Source organism: Vipera ursinii (assembly GCF_947247035.1).
Source record: "Vipera ursinii genome assembly, chromosome: 1".
Lineage (NCBI taxonomy): Eukaryota > Metazoa > Chordata > Lepidosauria > Squamata > Viperidae > Vipera > Vipera ursinii.
The window spans coordinates 128,606,240-128,618,906 of record NC_139512.1 but is presented as its reverse complement, the minus strand read 5'-3'; the positions used below and the strand labels follow the sequence as shown (position 1 = coordinate 128,618,906).

At 37.4% G+C, this 12,667-nt stretch overlaps 1 protein-coding gene across 1 annotated transcript in view; it reads left to right on the top strand.

Annotated features, from left to right (window-relative positions):
• SEMA5B (semaphorin 5B) overlaps nucleotides 1-12,667 on the top strand; it is a 207,882-nt gene that overhangs the window by 75,602 nt on the left and 119,613 nt on the right. Inside the window, exons 4-6 of the mRNA XM_083349852.1 lie at nucleotides 2,066-2,128; nucleotides 8,396-8,494; nucleotides 10,005-10,218. Of these exons, the coding sequence (XP_083205978.1) occupies nucleotides 2,066-2,128; nucleotides 8,396-8,494; nucleotides 10,005-10,218 (376 nt within the window). The remainder of the gene's footprint in view (nucleotides 1-2,065; nucleotides 2,129-8,395; nucleotides 8,495-10,004; nucleotides 10,219-12,667) is intronic.

The following is a 12,667-nucleotide window of genomic DNA, read 5'->3' as shown; positions in this document are numbered from 1 at the left end:
AGCACTGGTAGAAAGTTCAATCAACTGTGTACCAAGTAGGGTATTTCAGTCTATTTCAATAATAAGTATTGCTGCTGTGTGAGCAGTGAGCAGTTTTCAATGTACCTCTGCATGTGGCAAATAATAAATGGAGAGAAATATATGCAAAGAAAGTTCATAATTTGGAATAAATGTTGCAAGTTACCATTGACTTCTGACAACTGTCTAGAGTAGACCATGGGTGTCAAACTCACTGCGTCACGTGACATGTCGTGACGTATCGTGCCTTTTTTTGCATGGAGCTGGGGTGGGCGCAGCCTCCACATTAAGCAACCGGCCCGTGGGCCAGCAGTTTGACACCCTTGGCCTAGACAAGCCATGCAGTTTTCTTGGCCACATTGTTAGAAATGGTTTGCCATTGCTTTCTTCCTAAGGCTAAGAGAGAATGACAGTCCCAAAGATGCCAAATTGGCTTTTGGTGGGGTGGGGAAAATATACACACACAACCATGCACAGATACAATTTTGGAATATTTATATGTTTTCAATCAGCACTTTTTTCCTTTTAATTTTTTTCTGATCTTCCTTTGAGATTATTATATGCAGTCATGCATTTTAATTATGAGACAATTTCTTGATTACTCAGCTAATTATTTTCCTACTCCATAATTTCTAAAAACTTTTGTTGAAAGTAATAATTATTTTTGCCATAAAAATATCCAGAGGTTATAGTATTGTGTTGGATGGGTCAAAAAATTGCTTTAGCCTAACAAGTCATGGGTACAAGTCTGGGGAAACTAACATCACTTAAAAATAATTTAAATTTAATTGAGTGACTTTGATCTGTCATTTCTTGTTAGCTTGGAATATCTTATATGGGGTTTTTAGGTCAAAATGAAAAGAGCTCCTGATTTACTCTCCTGAGCTGCTTGAAAATGTTGAAATGAATGCAGCCATAAGCTTTTTTTTTAAGTCAGTCTAGTAAAATTGGGACCAAAGTGAATGTATTGAAAAGAAAAATCTAATCTGTGCTGCAAGTTGCAACATTCAGGAGATGGGTAGAGATATCCCCAAGTAATTGAGGAATATAGTGATTGTAACGATTGGGTTTGTTTTATCAGGTTCTGTCTGTGACATACAATCTGTATTAGGCAATGTGTATACATCAGTCAGTTGTTATGATTACAATTCTCATTTATTCAAATAAAAATAAATGGCAGTCACTGGGACCACTTGTTAATCTGGGTTTGAGTGAGAGTACCCTAACTCTTCCTAAATTATTTATCTTAAACACATGCACACCATAAAAAATTACCTGCCCCACTGAGGATACAAACATAGACCAAAATTAGTCTATAAATGCTCTCTGTTTAGGAAAAACTGACTTGGAGAATGTTAATCAGTTCTACTTGCATAATTTCTGTGACTGCCAACTACCATGGTTTCAATTGCACCCAATTGTACACTCTGCAGCAGCCACCTCAAACTCCATTGTCCTCACCTTATGGTGCACCAATTCCTTGAGCACATTTTCACACCCTCCCCACCCAGAATCACAGCCCCCCAAGCCAGCCCTTTGTGCAGCCCCTCTTTCCCACCTGGCAGAAGCTGCTTACCTGCCTGTTTGTGACCCATCTGAGACTTGCAACTTTCTGCCACTTCTGACTTCAGTTGTTGGAAGGCAGCACCAAGCTGTGAGAAAGTCCTCACTTAATGACCCTTGAGCTAGCAATGGGGACTGCCAGATTGCAGTCACTAAGCAATGTGGGCACATAACATTGCACGTTGTGAACACATTGCTTAGCAATGGAAGTTCCAGTCCCAATTACTGTCCTTAACCGATGATTACCTGTATGGTATTACATTTATATGAAAATGTAGTAATTATTTTTCCTGTATTCCTACATTTGCTACCTTGGTCCCTAGAGGGTTGGTCTCTCATCTGCTGCCTTTCCTTTGTACTTCACAAGAGAACATAACAAAGCAAGATCACAGGATCTGCTGCAAACTGCCCTGCATGGCTCCCTTTTAAATGACTCCAAAGGAGACTTGACCCCAAAGTTCATGGTGCTGTTTTGGTTCCCTAGGCAACAGAATGGGGCTCAGATGAAGACACCAGGAGATCGTGTCAAAGTAAAGGAAAAACTGAGGTAAGTCTCCTATCTACTTCTCCATATGTATGAAGACTCCCATTGTTAACATTAATGATTTCATGTAATTGTTTATGGGGCATTTTCACCTGAAAAAGTATGGTGCAAGATGGTTAAAAGGAGAATATTGTAACAAAAAGGTAAAATATGTGTTACTTTCTAGTGGTACATTTTCAGATTCTGGTTTATAGTTTTTTAGGAATGTTTTCATGTACATTAAAGTTAATCTCCAATTTTTTGGAGCAGACTAAGAACAATGGATTTCTGTGGGATATATAGGTGCTAGCAAAATCTACTTGTAGGGTTTAATTCATATTTCTGATTAAGAGTTAGTTTGGTTGTACCCTAATTTCAGGGAAGCATGCTTTTGGATTTAAATCACCATGGTGGCCATCCAACCAATTCCTTGTCTAGTGTTTCAATTCTGGTTCAGAAAAGTTACAAGGTTCACCGAATACAGTTCCTTGATTTGAATAAAATCTGTGACCTGTGTCTTTGTTTCCATGAAATGAGCCATTTGAAGTTGCATGGCATAGCATCTTCCCCTAGTTGGCACATGAATGGATCCTCTGCTGGACATATTATACCAGTGCTTCTGCTCCAAGCCTCTTGGATCTTTCCTCAATAAAAATCAGATGCCTGGTTTATAAGTTAACATGAAGGGGAAAATTTTCAGCAACTTGCACCCCAAATTCAAAACCACTTTACCACTCAAAAAAGCTCAGTGGCTAAGATTGAACTCTTTCAAGGCAGAGTTGGGACAACAGCAAGAATGACAAAACAAAATTTCCTCTGTCTTAGCAAGTCAAAATAAGTCAATTCTTATCTCCTTAGTTTTCATTTCGATCCTTATTTTATCAAGATGGAATACAGCCCATATTCTCTGTCTTCCTAAAAAAAACCCACCTGCATGTAAGCTTTAGCAATAAAGCATAAAGAAACTAGAAGAAGAAGAAAAAGTGATGAATTCTTCTGTATCTTCTGCAAGTTGCACAAAACTGATTAATAAAATTGTTTATCTGAAGAAATAAACATAAATATCTGAGAACATGTTAATAACAGTGCTTTCCAGCCTGCAAGATACCCAAAAAGAAAATACAGCAGCAAATATATTAAAATTGTCTCTTTATTCCTGAATGAATTTCCTTTGAAAAGACAGTGGAACATAGTCTATTTCCTCAGTTCTTAGACACAGCTAGATTTCTAACTAATTCTGGAGATTAGGCTTGGTAATATACATTGATCATAAGATGGTGTTCGTTGTACTGCAATTCAAGCCCAACCTTGGCATTGCATGTAGATACAAAGGAACAGCGTGTCACTCACAATGCTGCAACTACCATCTTTCCTGTTTTGACATACAACTCTCTATGCATACCACTGCTACTTCTGCTTCTTTCAGAGATGTTGCTAGAAAACCCTGAATGGTATCTAATCTGAAACTGCCAGCCCCAAAATCCCACTGGAAGTGTCATCATCCAAAATCCTGCAACTCCAGCATGGAACTCATGACTATCTCTTTTCTCAAGAAACATAATCACCATTTTAGTTTGTCACCCTTATATACAGTTGCAGCAATCACGGCAGCAGTGCCATGTCCTAGAAAGATAAGAAGTTTGCTTGGGTGAGCTATGAAAACGTAATAAATCTGGTCTAAAACTGAAGTAATAAGTGTCATTTGTCTATGGACTGTCAACCAGAGTGGCAATGACATTCTTATTTCTTCCTCAACCAGTGTCCTACTAATTAGGCATCTATACTTTGTTGAATTCTTGAATGCCACAAAGGAAACCTATAGAACAGAAAATATAGCATTGGACCCAAAGATAGGATCCTTATTTAGCCACCCTTACACTGACCAGAATCTACTGGAAGTGAAAACTGAATCCAAGCCCCTAGCTCAATAACATCATTCTGCTCCTAGGAATTAGTTGATATTTATTAGGATGTTAGAGTGATATGAGGTGGTTCATTCTTAAAAGACAGTGCTCTCTAATTGACTGTCTCTAGAATGAACAAAGATGAGAACAGCAGTTTGTTATACTTTCTTTTGGAGGGAACAAAGTAAAAAACTAAATCTCCATTATCTGCTTCTTAATACATCTTTCTAAAGTCCTGATGAGCCATCAGACAGTACTGAACTACATGGTTCAGAGGTCCAAAGGGCATAAGACAGTTTTCTAAGTGTCTTGTTAGTTTTCTTGTAATTAGGTAAATAGGCAATGGTGAGGAAGTGTCTTGCAATTCTTAATTATGTTTTATTGAGGTCCGATTTACAGTGGGGTTCTTCAATAAATTGAGTGCTGATAATTTACAAAATGTCTTGTTTCCAGAAGAAAATTTAAAATTAGTGTGACTCGGCAGAAGAAAAAAATGACAAATTTTTATGGCAGTCCAAAGACCAGCCAACTTATTAATACATATAGCAATAGCACTTAGATTTATATACTGCTTCATAGTGCTTTACAGCCCTCTCTAAGCGGTTTACAGAGTCAGCATATTACCCCCAACAATCTGGGTCCTCATTTTAGCAATCTTGGAAGGATGGAACACTGAGTCAACCTTGAGCTGGTGAGAATTGAATGGCAACTGCTAACAATTGTCAGTCAACAGAATTAGCCTGCAATACTGCATTCAAACCACTGCGCCACCATGGCTCTAATGCTCTAATACTCTTGAGTTAATTTCATCAGATGCATGAAATTATACATGGGCTTGAAAAATATAATATATATTTGTGGGAGATATATATAATATAATATTATATATATATATATTATATATATATGCCCACCATTCAAAACACACTCCCACCCAATCAGAACACACTTACTCCCCCACCCAATCAGAGCACTCCTCCACCCACAGAACACACCCCCTCTGGCAGTTTAAAAAAGAGGAACAAACAGCCACATGCTTCTCCCAGAAGAAGGAAGCAGAAGCCACCAGCCTGATGATGACGGATGGGATTCCGTCGAAACGTCGCCCCTACACCTTTAGTTCTACGCGGGGAAAAACCCGAATAACCAAAGATCCACATACGAACACCCGCGAAAACCTCAGAAAACATATATGTATATATATATATATATATGTATATGTATGTATGTATGTATATATATATAGATATAGATATAGATATAGATATATATAGATATAGATATATATAGATATAGATAGATATAGATATAGATATATTTGTGGGGAGATATATATTTGTGTGAACTGTCTAGGCCAAATATATCAGATTTTTAATTTTGAAAATTGACCATGACTTTGGTTTGATTTTTAAAATAAATTTCTGGTTTTATCTCTGTCCATTTTATTCTTTATATTTGAAGAACTGTTGTTTTCATAAAATCTGTATCTCCATGCCAATGCAACCTAAATATTTGTTGCAAATCTCTTTCCTTTAAGAAGATACAAGTGGCAAAACAATCTTGATGGCTATCCAGCAAATCGTGATTCATAAGTAACATTGGGTATATAAGTTAAATGGGTATTGTTGGGTTATACTCAGCTAGATAAACATTTAAATCAAGTACCAGCCAGATCCTGATATTACAGTATATACGGTGTACATTCTGAGTCATAGATTTGAACTGTTTATGGATAGTCCAAATTCAAGCCAGGCTAAATCTGTTTTCATAGAAGTGAGTGTTCTAGAATATTATAGAGCATCAGCCCTTTTATTTTATACACCAATCGTTGCTATTTAAACAGGACAAACATGCAGAACACGAGGACAGTAAAAATTGGTTATTGTTGATTATTAATAGAGTTGCATTTTTATTTTCTGCCTGTGTAAAAGACAGTTTGCAGGGAGCGTATGATGATATCAGAGAGAAGAAAAGACGTGACAGAAACGTTCCTGATTCTGATGAGTTATTCCACTTGCAGTGTGGATGGAGGAGAATTAACTCAGCTCCAAGCATACATACTTTTGTTTGACATGACTTCAGTTGCTAGTTCTGTATATAATAAACCACAGCTTATCTTTTTCTGAAAGATAATGTATTGAAGCTTTGCTTCCAGGCTGAGAGAAATTTCAGATCTGATCCCTGTATATCTGATCAAGACATAATGGAAATGAAAAGTAAACCATGTGAACCTCTCCAAGGAAACACTGTGATCTTGACACGCTCATTCTATGTGCTCTCCAGGCCAACCCTGAAAATTCACATTCTGCTATCCGCTGAAATGAGTGTCTTAGTTTCCTTTATGAAATATATCCCCAAACAACAAGGACATCTGACACTTCGTGGGCCACACACGTAGCTCTTACTGTAGCCCTTAATGTTTCAGTGAAATCATTTCCACTTCCTGAATGAAAGGAAGTTGTTGTGATACCTGTAATTGTGAAAGATCTTTCTTTGCCTGCTGAAGGATGGTTTGGAGTGACTGTGTATTAACAAAACCCTAAATAATGTTTTTTCAAGAATTGTTTCACATCATGCAAGCTTTTGTAGTGGGAAACTGGAAACAATGTTTTTGACCTTTTGGAATAGCTGGTTCTTTAGCGGCAATCTCTTTTTGGTGTCCATTTACAGTCTCCAGATAAAGAGAAATAAATTGAACATAAGATAATTTGAACAAGTTGTGTTTCCTGAATATAAATATGAAACTTAACCCCTTTCCCCAGAAGCTGCACAAATAGAAATCAGAGACCGCAGTTATTTCAAGGTAGAGGTATTTAAACAAGACAAAAACAAAACCTCTGACCCATAAAGTATGGCTGCAATCAAAGTTGTTGACATTTCTTTATAGGATAGCCTAGAGAGAAAAACAGTAAGGCATAGTTTTAATCAACCAGCTAATTTCTCTAAAATGGTAGAGAACAAAATTTATATAAAAGCTGCTATAATTTATGGGTTGGATAGGAAGTCTCTGTACATAGTAATTGGAGTGCTTTTGATTGTGCAGTTTAACCAGTGTTGCAGTTCCTATATTTGGAGATTTATTAAATTCCTGTAAAGTAGACTATTCTATTGAACAAAGAGACTGATCATGCTGAATGGAATATGGTGATTTTCCTCCCCGGTGATTGGATCATGCAGTGTCTCAGATTTATGTTTATTTATTTTATTTATATTTCACACTTCTTCACCGTCCCTCTCCCCCATGGAGGGGCTTTGAGTTTTGCCAATGGCTTTTCCAATAGTCCAGTTTTACGGAATACGCTGTAAGTGGATTCTTAGTTTTATGAAAATAAATTTTCCTGGCTTGCTCCATACTGAATATGTAACAAATGCTACAGCAAATATTTGTTTTATATTTAACTTTAGCTTTATATACATTGCAGTCTGAATTACTCAGTGTTTCTTGCCAATGCTTTCTCTTCGAGTGATTGCAACCCTTAGTAAAGAAGGCAATCTGAATCTACCAAATTGTATTTATTGTGTGTGCTTTATGCTACATATTATGTATCTTTAAAAAAAATAATCTAGATAAATGGGGTGGGGGAAGATTTGAATGGTATTTAACATCTAGTCATTTCACACTTGTGTGTTCTAAAAATGTTTGGGATTACTAGATTTAAAGTAATGGAGGAGGGAGATTAATAGGCTTAAAGTTCATTTTTTATGAAAGGAAAACACTCAAAAATCAGTGAACTTGATGTTTTCTAAATTACTTTTCTAAAGTTGGGAAAGTCCAATACAGAAATTCTGAATATATCCGTCTTGAATTTAGTGTTCTCTGATCACTCACTTGTTTGATATCATTAATATTAATATAATTTACAAATAAAGATAACATGGCACATATATTTCTAAACGTTATGCTCTATAATTTATTGTTGTATCTCTCCAGTTATGCTTATTCAGTGAAAGACAGCTGGTATAATCTTAGACACATTCTCATCTGTGTTATTGTAGCATGATATTTACAACAGAGTGTGAGTGTGAAATGGAGGATATGCAGAATTCTTGAATGCAGCAACAGCATGCCAGAGAACTCTGGAATATTCTATTTCTACCCAAAGCATGCTCCTCAGTGGTGCAGAAGTAGTTGCTGGAAGTAAGTCCTCCAAACCAAAAGCAGTTGGATATATTCTGGACATGGCATTCTGAATAAAGCAAGCTTTTTTTCAGAGCCTGTAGAAACTACTAAATTATACAAGTAATTACACTGTTCTTCAGAATATTTCATTCCCAGATCAGCAGCAGATGCAGATCAGTTACAACCATTGCTTGGAACGAAACCTCAACAAGTGTCAGTTAAATTGGCCATCTTTCTGTAAAGTGTCTTTTCTTGTCTTTGCTTTAGGAGGAGTGCCAAAACTATGTTCGTGTTCTCATTGTTTATGGCAAGAAGGTTTTCACTTGTGGCACAAATGCTTTTTCACCACTGTGTTCCAGCAGACAGGTAAATTGTACCCTTCCCTTTTCAGGATGTGCCAGAGAATAAGAATGGAAGTATGATAAAGGATGTCCTGTTTCTTATAAGTCACATCAGAGATGAGATACAATGTTAGTGTTACATTAATTGAATTTAATAGGTGCAACTGTAAGAGAGAACAAAGAAAAAATAATAACAAAGGGCAGCATACATTACAATATAAAGAGGACTAGTTGCAATGATTGACATTAAAAAATTCTAAATAGTTCAGGTTTGTAGATGGAATATCCTGGGTGCCAGTATCCTGTGGTGTACCTTTTTCCCCAGTATAAGCAGGTATGCCAGTTCTACTTGCTACTAAAAACTACGTCTGCACTCATTAGTTTATCATGCCTGTATAGTTGTATAGAGCTGCATGCGAAGTGCTCTAGAAAATGCTGAAAACTACTCTTGGTCCAAAATATGTCAGACAAATATTTAAAGTGAATAAAAAACTAAATTCAAAATGTAGGATTTCATGAAAGAAACATCTAATTCTGTTGCTGGAACTTGCTTCCAGTGGCTTCTGGGTAAACCCAGAGCTTTGCAATAGTGAATAAGGCCCTTCAGTTTTGGACTGTCTTAGCTAAAGGGTCCCTTTTTGTAACATAACCTGGCTTATTCCTGCTGTCTTTAGCAGAGGCCCTTTGTGCGTCCCAGGGTCCCCAGAAGCAATCTTGCATACTTGGAATCACTGAGTGGATCTCCAGGGTCAGGACTTTCTTCAGAGCCCTGCCTGAGAAACATGCATCCTTTTAATGGAATTTCAGGGGTTAACTAAAATCTTCCATATGAAATATGAGCTTCAGCCTCGATGTGTGAATGAAGAACTGAAATGGGTGAACTATAGTCTTTTAGATGAGAACTTGGATGAGAAGAATGCAGCGAACCATTTGGAGAAGATGAAGACATGACCCTGGGGCTGGCATAGAAAGTTAATCAATTGAGAACCAGGAATAGCAATGGAATAGATGTTTTTAGGACAATAATACTTTACCGGAGGATCCTTATAAAAGAGATGGGGAACCTTGGACTTTCCAGATATCACTGAACTATAGTGTCCTATTACTCCAGCCAAAATAACTAATAATGAATGATGCTGGAAGTTGTTTAGTATATCTGGAGGGCTATTTTCCCTGCCATGCCCCTTAGGTCCTAGATGTGCATGTTTTAAAAATAAAAACATAATTAACTTCTTTGCAAGGGCACAGATGTAGTGTGCTACACAGCAAGGGTGTCAAAGTCACAATGTCACGTGATGTGTCACGACGTATCGTGACTTTTTTCCCATTGCCAGCAATGGGGTAGGCCCGGTTTCACACACGGCAGATCATTAAAGTCCTTTTATCATAGTTCTTGCCCTGAGTGCATATAGCATTTTCCAGAGTTACAGTAAAGTGAGATTTTACACATGTTTTGCTTGGTCAGCTCTGCTTTTTTTTTGTCGCTATTCTCATTGTTTTATCTTCTGATTCCTTTTTTTAAAAAAAAAATACAGGTAGGAAATCTTAGCAAAGTAATTGAAAAAATAAATGGGGTAGCTCGCTGCCCTTACGACCCCCGGCACAACTCAACAGCTGTGATCACATCCCAGGGAGAACTGTATGCTGCGACAGTCATTGACTTTTCTGGACGGGATCCAGCCATTTATCGCAGCCTTGGAAACATCCCACCTCTTAGAACAGCACAGTACAACTCTAAATGGCTTAACGGTAAGAACTCTTAGTGTACTGAGGAGCATTTAGTTCAACTGGACAGTCTTAGAAAACTTTATTGTTTCTCTTATCTGATAAAAATCCAGGATGAATAGAAGAGAAAGGAGCTTGCTCGCAGATTGAACGTGTCACTAGCACTGATAAAACGGAACAGAAGTAAGACCAATAAAAATGCAGAAACAAGACCAATAGCCTGTAGGGCTTTATCTTTCCTTATTCTGAAAACTGATGGCCAGGGCAGATTCTGTCAGATATTCCATTTATGTTACTACAGCCACATAAACATGCCTATCGTTCTGCTTATATCCAACTGTTTCTTACAATAAATCTTGAACTGTATCTTTAAAAACGTGATGACCCATGAAACCCATGTTTCTTGCACCAGAATGTCAGAACACCCAGTTTACCTTACTATCAGGCAGAGATAAGAGGAGGCAAGAGCTTGGCCGCTTCCAACTTGTTGAATACTTTGTATTATACTGTAGGAATGAAGGATTCCTCAGTTGTAAACCTATTCAAACAGAGGTGCACCATTATCTTTTTTTCAGGTAACCACATTTAGTTTTTGAGGAATATGCTGAGGCCACAAGCCAAGTAACAGTGTGTCAGACTAGTAGAAGCATGAAATCTGATCTCTTTTTATTTCAGTTATACATTTACTATAATTAATTTACAGCCATATCTTTAATAATGTTTTTTCTTCACATTAAAAATTACAATTTGGTCATATAGTAATATTTGAAGCTGTGAGGGGTTACACCCAATAGTTTGGGGGGGGGCTTGCTGTGAAAGTCTATGGCAGGGGTCTTCAAACTCAGCTCTTTTATGACTCATGGACTTCAACTCCCAGAATTCCTCAGCCAGCATGCCTGGCTGAGAAATTCTGGGAGTTGAAGTCCATGAGTCATAAAAGGGCTGAGTTTGAAGACCCATGGTCTATGGCATCTCTACTGAAGCCACAAAGCATTCACTTTGCTATTTTTTCCTTTAGTAAATCTGTTAATTGAAGCTCCTATGCTGGACAGCTTAGTACTTTTGTGTTACGTGAAGTCCCAAAGGGAGGTTTTACAGTTTGTACTCAAGCATTGCAGAATGGCTACATTTTACTTGTTGTGTACCAAAAACTCTTAGTTTTTGCTCACATAGATAGAATAATCTGTTTTGGCCCTTTAGCTTGGCCTTTTAAACTTCTTCAAGATTCTCCCATTGCTGCTGTAACCAGATCTTTTCATCTTGTTAATAGTTGTCCTTTTGTCCTCCATTCAACCTTTCTTAGCATTATTGACTGCTCAAGAAAGCTAGCTTTTCCCATTATGTGGAGTCTTTGGTAGTTAATTGTTTCCTTGCAGACATTTCATTACGGAACTATATAACATCATCAGTGCTTGCAAGTATGAATTTAATTCCCTGTTTATAATACAATAGCTTGCCTACCAGTGTTGGTGGGGATGTGGTTTTCTCCCTAATAGTTCCTTGATTAGGATATTTTTTTCTGCTCAGTTGTTTCTCTGGGTTTTTTTAATTGAAAAGTTTTATAAAAGTTGCAATATTATCCCATCCCCAACCCACCCCTAAACCCCCCTCCCCCTCCCCCACTTCCCAAAGCTGATTACAGGGTTACAAATATATAATAATCATAATCTAACATTAACCAACTATATAAATAACCAAATACATAATGCACTTTAACCCGCCTATAACATAATTACAAACAATCTAAAAATATCCAATTTATACTAATACAAGAATAATACCGTATAATATAGATATTATTATAGTAAAGGTAAAGGTTCCCCCGCACATGCGTGCTAGTTGTTTCCGACTCTAGGGGCCGGTGCTCATCTCCGTTTCAAAGCCGAAGAGCCAGCGCTTGTCCGAGGACGTCTCCGTGGTCATGTGGCTGGCATGACTAGATGCCAAAGGCGCACGGAACGCTGTTACCTTCCCACCGGAGTAGTCCCTATTTTTCTACTTGCATTTTTACGTGCTTTCGAACTGCTAGGTTGGCAGAAGCTGGGACGAGTAACAGGCGCTCACTCTGTTACGTGGCACTCGGGATTCGACCCGCCAAACTGCCAACCTTCTGATCGACAAGCTCAGCGTCCTAACCCACTGAGCCACCGCATCCCCTATATATTATTATAGCTAATAATAAAAAAGAAAAAAGAAGAATTTAAATTATAACAATCTAAAATTTACTCATAAGCTAAATGGAACTTTTTAATCCCATATTTTTTTCTGAATATAATCTATCCATCTTCTCCAAACCGAAATGTATCTTTCTTGTGAATGATCCTTCAAATAAGCAGAAATCTTAGCCATTTCTGCTAAATTTGACACTTTAAGCGTCCATTCCTCTATAGTAGGCAGGCAGTCCTTCTTCCAAATTCGACATCAAGTTAATTTCTTTAGTATCACAATCTGTAATAACACCCAATAAAAATAA